Source organism: Gymnodraco acuticeps, unplaced genomic scaffold (genome assembly GCF_902827175.1).
Source record: "Gymnodraco acuticeps unplaced genomic scaffold, fGymAcu1.1, whole genome shotgun sequence".
Lineage (NCBI taxonomy): Eukaryota > Metazoa > Chordata > Actinopteri > Perciformes > Bathydraconidae > Gymnodraco > Gymnodraco acuticeps.
Window position 1 is genome coordinate 7,181 of NW_022990467.1, and position 19,968 is coordinate 27,148.

The 19,968-nt window shown below is 42.1% G+C and overlaps 1 protein-coding gene across 3 annotated transcripts; it reads left to right on the forward strand.

The window, feature by feature from the left end:
- Positions 1-3,372: 3,372 nt before the first annotated feature.
- xrcc2 (X-ray repair complementing defective repair in Chinese hamster cells 2) lies at positions 3,373-9,472 on the forward strand. 3 transcript variants are annotated; one of them, XM_034226197.1, is made up of 6 exons: positions 3,377-3,511; positions 4,996-5,077; positions 5,601-5,636; positions 7,415-7,600; positions 7,765-8,035; positions 8,408-9,472. In XM_034226197.1, the coding sequence occupies exons 1-6, from the start codon at positions 3,491-3,493 to the stop codon at positions 8,742-8,744; spliced, it is 933 nt and encodes a 310-aa protein (XP_034082088.1). In that variant the 5' UTR covers positions 3,377-3,490; the 3' UTR covers positions 8,745-9,472. The 3 variants fall into 3 exon arrangements, with proteins under 3 accessions (XP_034082090.1, XP_034082088.1, XP_034082089.1); XM_034226198.1 differs by having other exon boundaries at positions 3,386-3,511; positions 7,415-7,564; XM_034226199.1 differs by lacking the exon at positions 5,601-5,636 and having other exon boundaries at positions 3,373-3,511.
- Positions 9,473-19,968: the final 10,496 nt, after the last annotated feature.

Here is a 19,968-nt window from a genome sequence, read left to right on the forward strand (position 1 = left end):
CAAGATCACAGATCACACGAGCCTTCAATGTCCAAAACGTTCTCTTTATTTTCTGGTATTGATGGCCACAGCCACGCCTTACAGAACCAATCAATATATAACACTCATTATGACTTTCCCCCACACTCGAACACAACTCCTACCGTCTCGTACTCCACACACACACACACACACACACACACACACACACACACACACACACACACACACACACAAGGGGCGGTCTCTCCCTAACTCCCACCAACAACATTGCCTAAATAACTTTACAAATGTACTAAACTGTGCACATCTGATAACTGACATAACTATTAACTTGGTCACGCTACAATATAATACTAATTAAAACATTCCTTTGACACTTATAACATTACTTTGCAAGGTAAGCACAACCAACATAAGTTTGTAAAAGCAGAATTTGAACACTGTTTCTGTGCTCCTACAATATTTGTGTATAATACCATTACACCCTACAAGTACACAATAGCGATCGTTCACTGTTCCAACTGGCATGCTCACACACACACACACACACACACACACACACACACACACACACACACACACACACACACACACACACACACACACACACACACACACACACACACACACACACACACACACACACACACACACACACACACACACACAGCAGAGCCACTCACCAATGGGTCACATCTGTCAGAGCAGGACAATGCATCTGTTATTGTGGTTCAAAGCAAAAGCGTCTATGATCTCCTGCTCATCAAGGGCTCGTGCACGTTCTGCGTTGATGGACAGCAAAGCCACATTGATATTCCTTAAGTCCCCTCTGTTGCTCCTCATGTAGTTTTTGACACGCCGTAAACCAGAAAAGCTGCGTTCGCAGGTTGCAGGCGTGACAGGCAGTGTGACCGATATACACACAAGTCTGTGCAAATCAATAAATGCGTCCTTGTATGGCCGGAGAAGCGAGAGAAATTCGTGCGTGGTTTTCACAGTGTGTCCCTGCTGCTGCTTTGTTCGGTCAAGGAGCCGTCGAACTTGGTGCAGTTCTGCAGACAGGTTGTCCGTGTTTACCCCATAATACTGGGCCATGGGTGACAGGTGTTCCATCTCAAGGAATGACTCATGTGCTGGGTTTAAGGCAGACGCGCCCTGTAGAACTCCACAAGATTCAGACGAAAACCGCCTTTTCATTTCATTGACGAGTCTATCAATGACAGGGTAGTAGCAGTGCTTTCGGATGTCATCAGAGGAGGTGAGTGGTGGACGTGTTGCTGCTGGAGCATCAACTACAAACCCCTGTAGGTGGCTTGCAGGCTGAGGCTGACGTCGCTCTTGTCTCAACTGGAGGAGGAGGATGCCAGTCTTGATGGAGAGGGCTTGTGCTTTGTCCAAAATTTCATTCCATGATTTTTCGTTTCGCTTTTCGGAGAGGGATGTAATTACCGACTCAACGAGATCCGTAGCAGATGCCAGTTGCAGATCTGGGGACTGTATATAGTCGGACAATAATTTGGTGGCCCGAAACATATCCTCAAATAGAGTGAGTTGCACAGCAAAGTGAGCGTCGATCAGTGCCTTCACAGCTCGAGCTTCTGTCTTCCTGCGAGCGCGTGACTGCGTGATGACCTCATCGAGCGTGGCATAGATTGCTGGCAGTGTTTTCTGAATGGCCCACAGTGCTGAATACTGACAAGCCCATCTAGTGTCTGGCAGCTTTTTTAGTTCAACCGGCTTTTCTGTTGGTTCAAGTTCCTTTTGTTTTTTATGGAAAATGTTGTGCACGACAGAGCCAGAAAATAAATGATACAGCATCTGCACAACTTCAAAAAAATCCCCTGCTGGTCTTACATTCTTGACGCAGTCAACTAAAACTAAATGTAGCCGGTGGGCATGGCAATGTACATAAAGGGCCTGTGGCACCTCCTTCCGAAGCCTCTCCTGCACACCGTCAGTGCACCCCGACATCACAGCGGCACCGTCGTAGCATTGGCCAATGCACATGTTGTGATCAATGTTGCATTTACTGAGCGTCTGTTTGATCGTAGTAAAAAGTGAATCGGCGTCCAGTCCATCAGCTGGGGTGAAGTGAAGGAACTCCTCCTGGATGCCATCGTTATGTATGTAGCGCACTGCCACAGACACCTGCTCCTTTTGACTCACGTCTGTGCTCTCATCCACCATCAGTGCAAACGCTCCAGCTTCCTGTACTTCCCCACTCATTTGATCCCTGGCCATATTTGCCATCAGCTCAATGAGCTCATCTTGTATGTCGTGGTGTGAGTACTTTGCATTTCTCGGATTATCGGATATTGTTTTTGCCACAGTTTTGTCAAACTTGCCAATCAGGTCTAACAGTTCGATGAAGTTCCCCCTGTGTGATGCTTCACCCTCCCTGTGCCCTCGTTGTGTAATGGTTTGACACGCAATGTAACGCAAAGCTTCCACAGCTGCCCGCATATATTCCCTGTTGTCACGCACACTTTGTGAATGTCCCTCGCTGAGTGCGGTGCTGATTTTTGAGCCACTCTCTTTCCTTAATTTAAATTCAGACCATGCATCCATGGCGTATTTATGTCCTCCACTCACATCATGTGTAAGGAATGACTGCTTAGCTTTAACCCAGGTGCTAAATCCGTCATGGGTAAAGGCGGTTTCTTTATGGAACCGGCGTCCTTCATGAGCAAAATGCCTGCAGGCAAAACAAAATAAACTGTCCATAGTCACTGAGTACTCGAGCCAAGTATATTGCTCGTACCATCGACTATTAAATGACCGCATTTGCAGTCCGTACTTCTTGGTCGGGTATTTTCTCAGCATAGGACGTCTTGGTCCATCACAGGCTGACTGGCTGATGTCAATGACGGTGTGGAGGGGAGCAGCGCTCGTTCCACTGCAGCTCGCGGTAGCAGCTAGCTGGTCCTGCTGCTGCGGGTGCAGCGGGTCAGTTGGCGGGGGCACCTGTTCTTCGTGGTCCCAATCCTCCCGGTTTTCATAGTGGACATCGGGATCCTTGTGGATAGCAGGGTTGTCCGGCTGGACCGGCTCCGTTGGAGATCGCGGTCGTTTACGCTGACTTGTGAGAAATCTTTCCATTTTCGATCTGTGTTCACATCATGGTTCACACACTGAGAATTAGAACAACATTAGCCAAGTAACAGTTCGCGCTTTAACGTACAACGACCCCTGATAGATCTCGCGAGAATGTGTATAAATATAGATACATTTTCATAACAGAACAATGGGGTTGCTAAGCCGTTGCTAGGCCAATTTTTGGAGTTGCTATAGCAACCCCCAGGCGCCGCCCCTGCTCCCTCCATCTGACAGGAGGGAGCCTGGTTGAGCTGAGACTCCACGGAGGGGGAGTGTGTAGGGGTAGGGTGTAGGGCGTGGTTTGGGATTGGGCCTACATGTCAGCGCGCTCCTCTCACTCCTGTAGCTCTTCCCATTGGTCCGTTACGCTAAACGGAACCCGGAAGTGCTTTGTTTTGATCATGCAGCTGAAATGACTGAAAGTGGAGCTCAGGTAAAAAACAACACGTGTTTCTAACAACAACATGTGATTAATAAACGCATATTAAGTAACATATCTGCGTTTTAGCGGCAGCGTTACGCGATGACTTCACTTTGCAGGAAGTACACGTGTATCTGTTAAAGTGAAATACAGTTAAAGTGCTTTAGTTTGATAATGCACATCATGCTAATCCTTACATTTATACAATCCAGACTTTATTAAAGCATCTTTGTCCCGGTCAGATCTGACCAAGAAAGGCACAACATTAAAGCAAATAGAAAAGTAAATAACAACATATTTTACCATCGTTTTAACCCTTTAAAGAAGAATCTCTGGATGAATCCATGATGATCAGAATGATCTGCTTTCTGGTTCTGACTGTCTGTATCCAGGGTTAGGGTTAGCTACATGCTACACTAAGGTCTGTTGGTTAGGGTTAGCTACATGCTACACTAAGGTCTGTTGGTTAGGGTTAGCTACATGCTACACTAAGGTCTGTTGGTTAGCTACATGCTACACTAAGGTCTGTTGGTTAGCTACATGCTACACTAAGGTCTGTTGGTTAGCTACATGCTACACTAAGGTCTGTTGGTTAGCTACATGCTACACTAAGGTCTGTTGGTTAGCTACATGCTACACTAAGGTCTGCTGGTTAGCTACATGCTACACTAAGGTCTGTTGGTTAGCTACATGCTACACTAAGGTCTGTTGGTTAGCTACATGCTACACTAAGGTCTGTTGGTTAGCTACATGCTACACTAAGGTCTGTTGGTTAGCTACATGCTACACTAAGGTCTGTTGGTTAGCTACATGCTACACTAAGGTCTGCTGGTTAGCTACATGCTACACTAAGGTCTGTTGGTTAGCTACATGCTACACTAAGGTCTGTTGGTTAGCTACATGCTACACTAAGGTCTGCTGGTTAGCTACATGCTACACCAAGGTCTGCTGGTTAGCTACATGCTACACTAAGGTCTGCTGATTAGCTACATGCTACACTAAGGTCTGTTGGTTAGGGTTAGCTACATGCTACACTAAGGTCTGTTGGTTAGCTACATGCTACACTAAGGTCTGTTGGTTAGGGTTAGCTACATGCTACACTAAGGTCTGCTGGTTAGCTACATGCTACACTAAGGTCTGTTGGTTAGCTACATGCTACACTAAGGTCTGTTGGTTAGCTACATGCTACACTAAGGTCTGTTGGTTAGCTACATGCTACACTAAGGTCTGTTGGTTAGCTGCATGCTACACTAAGGTCTGTTGGCTTCTTCATTCATATGTGGCTCTTCACTTTTGCTCTAACACTGTAAATGTCTCTCTATGGGACAAATAGAGGGATTCTGATTCTGAAAACACAGATTGTATATATTCAATAATTCACATTGAAAATAGAGAAGAAGCAGGTAGAGAAGGAGCAGGTAGAGAAGGAGCAGGTAGGGAAGGAGCAGGTAGAGAAGGAGCAGGTAGTATATAATCAGTGTGGGATGTGTCTGCAGCTGTTCGCCCGTCTGGAGGCTCGTCGCTGTCTGAAGGACATCGAGAACAAACTGTTTCCTGGAGACGGAGGACCTGAACCCGGTGAGAAAAACCACTTCCTGTTGATCATATAATCATTTAACACATACAGTCTGAGCCTCAGGAAATGAGCTATGACCTGGCATCATTCATCTCTTCTCTGAGAGTCATGTATTTGTATGCATGGTCCTTGTTGAAATAAACACATAATACTTATCCTCTGATTGTTCTCTGTCAAAGTGAATTGCTAGTCTTGTGAGTGACAGAGACATTAAGGGTTTACCTGTCAGGAGGTTTGATGATGGGAAGGAGGAGCAGCTGTTCCTCTCATGAACACACAGAGACTGAAAGCAGAGCTTCTCTCTCCTGAGGAGGAAGCTGCTCTGCTCCTGAACTTCAGATCCATCTCACTTTATACTGACTTTCTTTATTACTTTATTAAATCGAACAAAAGACAAACTTTGTCCATGAATCCTCTCTCAGTGTCTCTGAAGAGTTTCCTCCACAGAGACGTCACATGACAATTAACCAAAACTCAAAATGATAAACTGGAGGCGGATGATTGATGATTGACTGTGATTGACAGGTGAGGTGGTGGAGCTGTACGGACCAGAGGGGACAGGTGAGGTCATACTCTAACAGGCTCACACGCACACACTCTGATTGATGGCAGGTCTGACTTATTGAGTGAGAGAGAAACCTTTGACTCTTATGGCGTCCCCTGCAGGGCCTCGCACGGCTTAGTACGGTATGGTTAGGCCTTGGTAGGCCAGGCTCACTTTATGCTGTGTCTCCACTCCATTACAGTTTAGTAGCTGGGGCAGTAACTATGGTAACGCAGTGTAGGCGGAGCGATCGGCGGGCGGAGCGACACTGCATAAAACTGCCGTGACGTCATCTTCAATGCGAACCACAAAGCCAACACAGCCGTTAGCTGTTAGCCCTCAGAGCTCACAGCTCCTCAGATCTGTTCAGAAACTAGACAGAAGTGAAACAAGTACAAACCACAGACTGCCTGTGTCATGGAGAATACAGTCGCTGCTTTATTTATGTCTGTAGGCCGTTGTTGTGAGTGTGGACGGTCGGAGCATATATAACGTTAGCTTAGCCGGTCTCCATTTAGAAAACACGCATTTTAAAAGGTGTTTCTCTGCCGTCTGTCTGCAGACTTGTCAAAGCATTAATTCATGGTTTGTACTAACCGGTATCAGTATGTTGTTACTTCGGCATCATTTTGAAACGTGTATTACAATTAAATCACGGTCAAATATGTTCATCTTGTTGTAGTTGTAGCCCCCTTGCCAGCGATTCTCTCGGACCAATCAGCAGTTGAGTGTTTACGTCACTAGTTTAGCGTATTCAGCCCGTTGTTGGAGGGCCAGAAAAAAGGTGGAAAAGTCGCCCTGAGCCGGAACTCGCCCAAGTGTCAAAGCAACAAAAAGCGGTGCTGCGTGCTGCAGTGGAAAAGCGCCATTATATCTCCACAAAAAGAAACAGGAAGTGTGAGCTGGCGTCATCCGGGTTCAATAGAATATATAGAGAGTATAAACACGAGGGTTCTGTTGGGAAATCCTGAATGTCCTCTTCCAATATCAGAGTAACATCATCACAAAGTCCCAACTGTAGCTGTGTACATGGCAATAAGTCTCAATTTGGAGATTTGGAGAAAAAGTCTGAATTTTGAGAAAAAGTTGTCAAATTTTGAGAAAAAGTCAAAAATGTTAGATTTTGAGGGAAAAAAACTATATTTTAACCATTTTAGAAAAAGTCAACATTTTGAGATTTTCAGAAAAAAACAATATATATAGAAAAAGTAATTAAAAAAAGAAAAAAGTCAACATTTTGAGAAAATGTCAGAATTTTGAGATTTTCAAAAAAAGCCAACATTTCGAAAAAGTCAAAAACAATATTTTGACCTTTTTAGAAAAAGTCAACATTTTGAGATTTTGAGAAAAAAGCCAACATTTCTAAATGTTGAGCAAAAGTCTGAATTTTGAGAAAAAGTCTCATTTTGAGATTTAAAAAAAAAAAAACATTATTTGAGAAAAAGTCGTCACATTTTTAGAAAAAGTCAACAGTTTGAGATTTTCAGAAAAAAAACAACATTTGAGAAAAAGCCAACATTTCAAAATGTTGAGAAATGAAGAAAAAAACAACAAAAAAAACAAACATGTTCTTAGCAGTTTGTTTATAACTGTTCATTTGTTTATTTGTATGTATTTTTGTATAGATGTTACAACTTGCTTTGGCAATACTGTATGTAAATATGGTCATGCTAATAAAGCTTTTGAATTGAGAAAAAGTCTGAATTTTGAGAAAACGTCAGAATGAGTGACGAGTGAGATTTTTCTAACAGAAATGAATGCACTTGATTTGATGAGAGTTTCCTCCCCCCTGCAGGTAAGACGGAGCTCCTGTACCACCTTCTGAGTCGCTGTCTGCTGCCTCTGAGCGCCGGAGGGCTGGAGGTGGACGTTGTGTTCATGGACACCGATTATAGTCTGGACATGTTAAGACTGGTCAGCATCCTGGACAGCAGGCTGAACGCAGGTACGCACCAACAAAGAAGAAGCATTCAAGTGTCAGGTAGTCACAGGTGTGCTTTTAATAAAAAACAATGTACTGTTTTCTGTCTGCAGCTGGGTTTACCACATTTTCTTGGAACTTTTTGGACGTTTGTTGACATTTTAACGCAGGATTTGAGCCTTTGCAGACCATTTATATGCACTAAACCGCTCTCCTCTCTGCAGCTCGCTCCTCTTCCTCCTCTGGTTCTGATGAAGAGCTGTTGGGTTCCTGTCTCTCTCGCCTCCTCGTCGTCCATTGCTCCTCTTCCTCCCAGCTGCTCCTCACGCTCCACTTCCTGGAGACGACCTTGACCTCTCGACCCCGCGTCGCCCTGCTGCTCATCGACAGCATCTCCGCTTTCTATTGGCCGGACCGCTGCGAGGGCGGGACCAGCGTCACCAAGCAGGAAGAGAAACTCAGCAAGTGTGCCGAGCTGCTGGGACGACTGCTCAGGTTCTTCTTTTAGAGGTTCTAAAGGGCTTTTAGGAGGTTCTAGTGCTTATTTAGAAGGTTCTAGATGGCTTTAATGAGGTTCTAGAGGTCTTTAATGAGGTTCTAGAGGTCTTTTTGGCAGGACTATAGGGCTTTTAGGAGGTTCTAGTGTTCATTTAGGATGTTTTTAAAGGGCTTTTAGGATGTAATTTAGGTGGTTCTAGATGTCCTAAAGTGGTTCTTGTAGTCCGTTGGTGGTTAAAGGGTCCTTTTAGGTGGTTCCAGAGGTTCTAGAGAAGTTTTAGGTGGTTCTATTGGCCTACTATTCTCTAACACTGTATGTTGGGTTCACTGTAAAATGTTGGACATCTCGTCTGTGGTTCTTCCTCTCAGGGATTACCGGATCACCGTCTTCGCCACCTGCCACGCCATCAGGAGGAACTACAGTGGACCTTCCTCTTTTTCCTCCTCCTCTTCCTCTTCCTCCTCGGACATCGACAGACCGTACCTCTGCCGCCCCTGGCAGCGTCTCGTAACCCACCGGCTGCTCTGCTCCAGGCAGGAAACTACAAACATGGCCGCCAACAACAACAGCGAACCAAAAAGACTTCAGATGTTCACGGTTCACTGCACCTCCTCTTCCTCCTCCTCCTCTTCCTCTTCTTCTAAAACCAAGTCGTACAGGAGCAGCTCCTTCTGCATAACAGACGCCGGGGTGGAGTTTATCTGAACGTATCGTGATCTGCAGGAGAACCCGTTTCTGTGTTTGTGTATATTTGAGTTATTGTTTACATGCATTTGTCAATAAAGCTGTAATACCGCTGTGATCCAGCAGGTTAAGTATATTTTACTCGTTTTATAATGACTATAGTTAATTATTAATGCTGTTGTGTGCATTACTGTTATAATTAAATAGCTATATATTATATGTAGAATTTATCTTATTATTGTTTATATAATGAATTAATTAATAAAGGCTGTATGTTTGGGGCACGTGCAGCGTGAGTCCGGTTCCTCGCGCTCCACTCCGGGACTTCCGGTCTGATGACAGAAACCGCATCCCCAGAGCAGTCCCTCCTGCAGATCCCTCCGCGGGGTCAGACACTTTTTACCTCACGAACAGAAAACCCCGCTCGCTGATCAATCATTATAAAACATATCATATATATTTTTCTGAAACGGACCAATCAGAGTATTCCTACACTGGTACTTCTACTTTTACTCAAGTACGAGATCTGAGTACTTTTACTCAAGTATGAGATCAGAGTAGGCCTACAAGTACAAGATCTGAGTACTTCTACTTTTACTCAAGATCTGAGTACTTCTACTTTACCAGTGTGTAGGAATACAGAGTGTTTATTATTAAATATAATAAAATAGTGGCAATACATATTTTTATGGCAGTTTTTTTTGCATGAAACAACTGTGAGACACAAGGATTAAATATCTAAAGATGAATTTAACTTCGCATTTCTTTATTTCTTACAGTTTTATAGTTATATTTACAGTTACACAGTTATATTTATTCCCCACAGTGAGTAGTATTCGGGTTTCTTCGGCCCTACTTCTTCTCCTGCTGCTTGCTGACAGGAGGCGGTGCTTCGGTCGCTCCCAAACATGGCCTCCATGACGGAGCGACCGCTTCAACTTTAATTTTTTTCGCCAGTTGTTCAGCTCTAAACCTGCTTTTTCGCCTCCACTTCTTCCCGGGACATGTTTGTTGTGATCGTGTCGATATGGCAGACTCGTGACCCGAGGTTTTCTCCCGGGAAGAGAGTTTAAACTGATCGGTTTTAAGTTGAAGCTGCAAAGCTGGAGAGGAAAAAGAGAATTGCATCAAATCAGTAAGAAGGCTTTTCCTCTCTCTATCTCCACTCGTGTGCAGCTTTTAATCCCCGCTTGTGTTTCTGTATCAACTTATACTTGCAATGTTTACATAAAGCGACGAATAAAGGCGCGTTGGAGCTGCTTTCTGATAGCATTTAGCATGCTAGCTGATGCTACAAGCTAACAGAGAAGTGATCAGCAAACTGGGCGATGCGAAGGTAGCTTACATGCTAGCTGATGCTAACGCTAAGATAGACAGAGGAAGCTAACGGCTAACTGCTAACTGCTCGGTTTCTACTATACAGATAAGACAGTATTTACTTTATTGATCCGTTTTGGGACATTTTCTGCAGGTAAACTAAGCATTGAGTATAATGTGAACATGTACACAAGTAGACGTGAACATAAAACACAAACATCTGAATAGGGTCAATAAACATAAACACAGTTAGAGAGGAGACGCTGTGAGATAAGTACCAAACAATTACAAAACTATATGTTAAGAAAGATGTTATAACATTCAGATATAGTTAGTTAATTATATGAAATATAGATGTACCTAATAAACACGTACAGTATACTATATTTGTGTTTTCGTCACAGCAGCATGTAAACAAAGCATCGCATATGATGTGAACATGGAAATACATGGATTTAAACATTAAATATATCTCAAAATAGGAAATAAAAAAGGACTTTAAAGTAAAATATATACATACTGACAGTGGAAGATGTATATCTGTGAAATAAACCCTATGAAGGGCCAAATTATAGCTTTCAACATAGATATATTAACATGGACGATGCGATACATACATTCAATATCAATAATGCAATATATACAGATGGAGTCATTATGATTTTTGTCCAGTTAGCACTTTCATATTCATCCAAATTGTTCCTACTTCATGTCATTTCAAACTTTATTGGTTAGTTTACACAGACAGGGAATCAGCTTGGTGTATTTGATACAATACTACAAAAATACTCTGTTAGTATAAAGTATTCATTCAGTAGTAGTAGTAGTAGCAGGAATAGCTCTAATAGTAGTTGTAGTAGCTCTAGTAGTAGTAATATTAGTGATACTAGTATTAGTAGTGATATTATTGATATTAGTAGTAGTATTAGTCTTATTATTAGTAGTAATATTAGTGATAGTAGTAGTAGTGTACAAATGTGCAAAATATTCGGAGGGCCGTGCAGGACTGGCTTATTTAGTAGTAATAGTAGTAGCTCTAGTAGTAGTAGTATTATTGTTGGTAGTAGTAGTAGTAGAAGCTATTATAGTACTTGTATTATCCTACACAGATATATATATATATATATATATATATACACGTGCACAAGATATATACAAATATCATATGTATGTGTAGTACTATAATATTCTTAATTAAAGTCATCTGCAGATATTAAGAGAGGTAACTTGTCTACAAATTATTTAGAGGGTCGTGCAGGACCGGCTTACTCACTACTTAAATGAAACAAATGACAGATATGTCTCTTCCCCTGAATCACCCCTGACCTCTCTGTCTTGTGTTTTTTACCCAGAATGCCGTCTGAGGCTTCTCCCCAGGAGCCTCGGGACCGCGGCCCGTTGCCCCCTGTCACACGGGCCGGACGCAGCGCTCAGCTGGCCAAAGAAGCGGCCACAAGCCCCGCCTTCGAGAGGCGCTCCAGGGGCCGACCTCGCAAAGATGGCCCCCCGACACCCCCACCTCCAACACCTACACCTCCCAAAGCCAGGAAGTAAGTCTGCTCCTATTGGCTAGCGCTCCAACATATTGTACTACATACTGATATACACCTGAACATCAGCAGGAGAGGACTCTTTAAAGTAGAGACACTACATACTGATATACACCTGAACATCAGCAGGAGAAGACTCTTTAAAGTAGAGACACTACATACTGATATACACCTGAACATCAGCAGGAGAGGACTCTTTAAAGTAGAGACCACTACATACTGATATACACCTGAACATCAGCAGGAGAGGACTCGTTAAAGTAGAGACACTACATACTGATATACACCTGAACATCAGCAGGAGAGGACTCTTTAAAGTAGAGACACTACATACTGATATACACCTGAACATCAGCAGGAGAGGACTCTTTAAGTAGAGACACTACATACTGATATACACCTGAACATCAGCAGGAGAAGGACTCTTTAAAGTAGAGACACTACTACTGATATACACACCCTGAACATCAGCAGGAGAGGGACTCTTTAAAGTAGAGACACTACATACTGATATACCCTGAACATCAGCAGGAGAGGACTCTTTAAAGTAGAGACACTACATACTGATATACACCTGACATCAGCAGGAAGAGGACTCTTAAAGTAGAAGACACTAACTATACTGATATACACCTGACATCATGCAGGAAGAGGACTCTTTAAAGTAGAGACACTACATACTGATATCACACCTGAACATCAGCAGGAGAGGACTCTTTAAAGTAGAACAACTACATACTGATATACACCTGAAGACATCAGCAGGAGAGGACTCTTTAAAGTAGAGACCTACTTACTGATATACACCTGAACATCAGCAGGAGAGGACTCTTTAAAGTAGAGACAACTACATACTGATATACACCTGAACATCAGCAGGAGAGGACTCTTTAAAGTAGAGACACTACATACTGATATACAACCTGAACATCAGCAGGAGAGGACTCTTTAAAGTAGAGACATACATACTGATATACACCTGAACATCAGCAGGAGAGGACTCTTTAAAGTAGAGACACTACATAACTGATATACACCTGAACATCAGCAGGAGAGGACTCTTTAAAGTAGAGACACTACATACTGATATACACCTGAACATCAGCGGGAGAAGGACTCTTTAAAGTAGAGACACTACATACTGATATACACCTGAACATCAGCAGGAGAGGACTCTTTAAAGTAGAGACACTACATACTGATATACACCTGAACATCAGCAGGAGGAGGACTCTTTAAAGTAGAGACAACTACATACTGATATACACCTGAACATCAGCAGGAGAGGAACTCTTTAAAGTAGAGACACTACATACTGATATACACCTGAACATCAGCAGGAGAGGACTCTTTAAAGTAGAGGACACTACATACTGATATACACCTGAACATCAGCAGAGAGGACTCTTTAAAGTAGAGACACTACATACTGATATACACCTGAACATCAGCAGGAGAGGACTCTTTAAAGTAGAGACACTACATACTGATATACACCTGAACATCAGCAGGAGAGGACTCTTTAAAGTAGAGACACTACATACTGATATACACCTGAACATCAGCAGGAGAGGACTCTTTAAAGTAGAGACACTACATACTGATATACACCTGAACATCAGCAGAGAGGACTCTTTAAAGTAGAGACACTACATACTGATATACACCTGAACATCAGCAGGAGAGGACTCTTTAAAGTAGAGACACTACATACTGATATACACCTGAACATCAGCAGGAGAGGACTCTTTAAAGTAGAGACACTACATACTGATATACACCTGAACATCAGCAGGAGAGGACTCTTTAAAGTAGAGACACTACATACTGATATACACCTGAACATCAGCAGGAGAGGACTCTTTAAAGTAGAGACACTACATACTGATATACACCTGAACATCAGCAGGAGAGGACTCTTTAAAGTAGAGACACTACTATACTGATATACACCTGAACTTCAGCAGGAGAGGAACTCTTTAAAGTAGAGACACTACATACTGATATACACCTGAACTATCAGCAGGAGAGGACTCTTTAAAGTAGAGACACTACATACTGATATACACCTGAACATCAGCAGGAGAGGACTCTTTAAAGTAGAGACACTAATACTGATATACACCTGAACATCAGCAGGAGAGGACTCTTTAAAGTAGAGACACTACATACTGATATACACCTGAACTTCAGCAGGAGAGGACTCTTTAAAGTAGAGACACTACATACTGATATACACCTGAACATCAGCAGGAGAGGACTCTTTAAAGTAGAGACACTACATACTGATATACACCTGAACATCAGCAGGAGAGGACTCTTTAAGTAGAGACACTACATACTGATATACACCTGAACATCAGCAGAGAGGACTCTTTAAAGTAGAGACACTACATACTGATATACACCTGAACATCAGCAGGAGAGGACTCTTTAAAGTAGAGACACTACATACTGATATACACCTGAATATCAGCAGGAGAGGACTCTTTAAAGTAGAGACACTACTACATACTGATATACACCTGAACATCAGCAGAGAGGACTCTTTAAAGTAGGGACACTACATACTGATATACACCTGAACATCAGCAGGAGAGCACTCTTTAAAGTAGAGACACTACATACTGATATACACCTGAACATCAGCAGGAGAGGACTCTTTAAAGTAGAGACACTACATACTGATATACACCTGAACATCAGCAGGAGAGGACTCTTTAAAGTAGAGACACTACATACTGATATACACCTGAACATCAGCTGGAGAGGACTCTTTAAAGTAGAGACACTACATACTGATATACACCTGAACATCAGCAGGAGAGGACTCTTTAAAGTAGAGACACTACATACTGATATACACCTGAACATCAGCAGGAGAGGACTCTTTAAAGTAGAGACACTACATACTGATATACACCAGAACATCAGCAGGAGAGGACTCTTTTAAAGTAGAGACACTACATACTGATATACACCTGAACATCAGCAGGAGAGGACTCTTTAAAGTAGAGACACTACATACTGATATACACCTGAACATCAGCAGGAGAGGACTCTTTAAAGTAGAGACACTACATACTGATATACACCTGAACATCAGCAGGAGAGGACTCTTTAAAGTAGAGACATTACATACTGATATACACCTGAACATCAGCAGGAGAGGACTCTTTAAAGTAGAGACATTACATACTGATATACACCTGAACATCAGCAGGAGAGGACTCTTTAAAGTAGAGACATTACATACTGATATACACCTGAACATCAGCAGGAGAGGACTCTTTAAAGTAGAGACACTACATACTGATATACACCTGAACATCAGCAGGAGAGGACTCTTTAAAGTAGAGACACTACACACTGATATACACCTGAGCACGAGCAGGAGAGGACTCTTTAAAGCAGAGACACTACATACTGATATACACCTGAACATCAGCAGGAGAGGACTCTTTAAAGTAGAGACACTACATACTGATATACACCTGAACATCAGCTGGAGAGGACTCTTTAAAGTAGAGACACTACATACTGATATACACCTGAATATCAGCAGGAGAGGACTCTTTAAAGTAGAGACACTACATACTGATATACACCTGAACATCAGCAGGAGAGGACTCTTTAAAGTAGAGACACTACATACTGATATACACCTGAATATCAGCAGGAGAGGACTCTTTAAAGTAGAGACACTACTACATACTGATATACACCTGAACATCAGCAGAGAGGACTCTTTAAAGTAGAGACACTACATACTGATATACACCTGAACATCAGCAGGAGAGCACTCTTTAAAGTAGAGACACTACATACTGATATACACCTGAACATCAGCAGGAGAGGACTCTTTAAAGTAGAGACACTACATACTGATATACACCTGAACATCAGCAGAGAGGACTCTTTAAAGTAGAGACACTACATACTGATATACACCTGAACATCAGCAGGAGAGGACTCTTTAAAGTAGAGACACTACATACTGATATACACCTGAACATCAGCAGGAGAGGACTCTTTAAAGTAGAGACACTACATACTGATATACACCTGAACATCAGCAGGAGAGGACTCTTTAAAGTAGAGACACTACATACTGATATACACCTGAACATCAGCAGGAGAGGACTCTTTAAAGTAGAGACACTACATACTGATATACACCTGAACATCAGCAGGAGAGGACTCTTTAAAGTAGAGACACTACATACTGATATACACCTGAACATCAGCAGGAGAGGACTCTTTAAAGTAGAGACACTACATACTGATATACACCTGAACATCAGCAGGAGAGGACTCTTTAAAGTAGAGACACTACATACTGATATACACCTGAACATCAGCAGAGAGGACTCTTTAAAGTAGAGACACTACACACTGATATACACCTGAACATCAGCAGGAGAGGACTCTTTAAAGTAGAGACACTACATACTGATATACACCTGAACATCAGCAGGAGAGGACTCTTTAAAGTGGAGACACTACATACTGATATACACCTGAACATCAGCAGGAGAGGACTCTTTAAAGTAGAGACACTACATACTGATATACACCTGAACATCAGCAGGAGAGGACTCTTTAAAGTAGAGGCACTACATACTGATATACACCTGAACATCAGCAGGAGAGGACTCTTTAAAGTAGAGACACTACATACTGATATACACCTGAACATCAGCAGGAGAGGACTCTTTAAAGTAGAGACACTACATACTGATATACACCTGAACATCAGCAGAGAGGACTCTTTAAAGTAGAGACACTACATACTGATATACACCTGAACATCAGCAGGAGAGGACTCTTTAAAGTAGAGACACTACATACTGATATACACCTGAACATCAGCAGGAGAGGACTCTTTAAAGTAGAGACACTACATACAGATATACACCTGAACATCAGCAGGAGAGGACTCTTTAAAGTAGAGACACTACATACTGATATACACCTGAACATCAGCAGGAGAGGACTCTTTAAAGTAGAGACACTACATACTGATATACACCTGAACATCAGCAGGAGAGGACTCTTTAAAGTAGAGACACTATATACTGATATACACCTGAACATCAGCAGGAGAGGACTCTTTAAAGTAGAGACACTACATACTGATATACACCTGAACTTCAGCAGGAGAGGACTCTTTAAAGTAGAGACACTACATACTGATATACACCTGAACATCAGCAGGAGAGGACTCTTTAAAGTAGAGACACTACATACTGATATACACCTGAACATCAGCAGGAGAGGACTCTTTAAAGTAGAGACACTATATACTGATATACACCTGAACATCAGCAGGAGAGGACTCTTTAAAGTAGAGACACTACATACTGATATACACCTGAACTTCAGCAGGAGAGGACTCTTTAAAGTAGAGACACTACATACTGATATACACCTGAACATCAGCAGGAGAGGACTCTTTAAAGTAGAGACACTACATACTGATATACACCCTGAACATCAGCAGGAGAGGACTCTTTAAAGTAGAGACACTACATACTGATATACACCTGAACATCAGCAGAGAGGACTCTTTAAAGTAGAGACACTACATACTGATATACACCTGAACATCAGCAGGAGAGGACTCTTTAAAGTAGAGACACTACATACTGATATACACCTGAACATCAGCAGGAGAGGACTCTTTAAAGTAGAGACACTACATACAGATATACACCTGAACATCAGCAGGAGAGGACTCTTTAAAGTAGAGACACTACATACTGATATACACCTCTGAACATCAGCAGGAGAGGACTCTTTAAAGTAGAGACACTACATACTGATATACACCTGAACATCAGCAGGAGAGGACTCTTTAAAGTAGAGACACTATATACTGATATACACCTGAACATCAGCAGGAGAGGACTCTTTCAAGTAGAGACACTACATACTGATATACACCTGAACTTCAGCAGGAGAGGACTCTTTAAAGTAGAGACACTACATACTGATATACACCTGAACATCAGCAGGAGAGGACTCTTTAAAGTAGAGACACTACATACTGATATACACCTGAACATCAGCAGGAGAGGACTCTTTAAAGTAGAGACACTATATACTGATATACACCTGAACATCAGCAGGAGAGGACTCTTTAAAGTAGAGACACTACATACTGACATACACCTGAACATCAGCAGGAGAGGACTCTTTAAAGTAGAGACACTACATACTGATATACACCTGAACATCAGCAGGAGAGGACTCTTTAAAGTAGAGACACTACATACAGATATACACCTGAACATCAGCAGGAGAGGACTCTTTAAAGTAGAGACACTACATACTGATATACACCTGAACATCAGCAGGAGAGGACTCTTTAAAGTAGAGACACTACATACTGATATACACCTGAACATCAGCAGGAGAGGACTCTTTAAAGTAGAGGACTCTTTAAAGTAGAGACACTACATACTGATATACACCTGAACATCAGCAGGAGAGGACTCTTTAAAGTAGAGACACTACATACTGATATACACCTGAACATCAGCAGGAGAGGACTCTTTAAAGTAGAGACACTACATACTGATATACACCTGAACATCAGCAGGAGAGGACTCTTTAAAGTAGAGACACTACATACTGATATACACCTGAACATCAGCAGGAGAGGACTCTTTAAAGTAGAGACACTATATACTGATATACACCTGAACATCAGCAGGAGAGGACTCTTTAAAGTAGAGACACTACATACTGATATACACCTGAACATTCAGCAGGAGAGGACTCTTTAAAGTAGAGACACTACATACTGATATACACCTGAACATCAGCAGGAGAGGACTCTTTAAAGTAGAGACACTACATACTGATATACACCTGAACATCAGCAGGAGAGGACTCTTTAAAGTAGAGACACTACATACTGATATACACCTGAACATCAGCAGGAGAGGACTCTTTAAAGTAGAGACACTACATACTGATATACACCTGAACATCAGCAGGAGAGGACTCTTTAAAGTAGAGACACTACATACTGATATACACCTGAACATCAGCAGGAGAGGACTCTTTGAAAGTAGAGACACTACATACTGATATACACCTGACATCAGCAGGAGAGGACTCTTTAAAGTAGAGACACTACACACTGATATACACCTGAACATCAGCAGGAGAGGACTCTTTAAAGTAGAGACACTACATACTGATATACACCCTGAACATCAGCAGGAGAGGACTCTTTAAAGTGGAGACACTACATACTGATATACACCTGAACATCAGCAGGAGAGGACTCTTTAAAGTAGAGACACTACATACTGATATACACCTGAACATCAGCAGGAGAGGACCTCTTTAAAGTAGAGGACACTACTATCTGATATACACCTGAACATCAGCAGGAGAGGACTCTTTTAAAGTAGAGACACTACATACTGATATACACCCTGAACATCAGCAGGAGAGGACTCTTTAAAGTAGAGACACTACATACTGATATACACCTGAACATCAGCAGAGAGGACTCTTTAAAGTAGAGAAACTACACACTGATATACACCTGAACATCAGCAGGAGAGGACTCTTTAAAGTAGAGACACTACATACTGATATACACCTGAACATCAGCAGAGAGGACTCTTTAAAGTAGAGACACTACATACAGATATACCCTGAACATCAGCAGGAGAGGACTCTTTAAAGTAGAGACACTACATACTGATATACACCTGAACATCAGCAGGAGAGGACTCTTTAAAGTAGAGACACTACATACTGATATACACCTGAACATCAGCAGGAGAGGACTCTTTAAAGTAGAGACACTATACTGATATACACCTGAACATCAGCAGGGAGGACTCTTTAAAGTAGAGACACTACATACTGATATACACCTGAACATTCAGCAGGAGAGGACTCTTTAAAGTAGAGACACTACATACTGATATACACCTGAACATCAGCAGGAGAGGCCTTTAAAGTAGAGACACTACATACTGATATACACCTGAACATCAGCAGGAGACTCTATAAAGTAGAGACACTATATACTGATACACCTGAACATCAGCAGGAGAGGACTCTTTAAAGTAGAGACACTACATACTGATATACACCTGAACATCAGCAGGAGAGGACTCTTTAAAAGTAGAGACACTACATACTGATATACACCTGAAGCTCAGCAGGAGAGGACTCTTTAAAGTAGAGACACTACATACTGATATACACCTGAACATCAGCAGGAGAGGACTCTTTAAAGTAGAGACACTACATACTGATATACACCTGAACATCAGCAGAGGACTCTTTAAAGTAGAGACACTACATACTGATATACACCTGAACATCAGCAGGAAGGACTCTTTAAA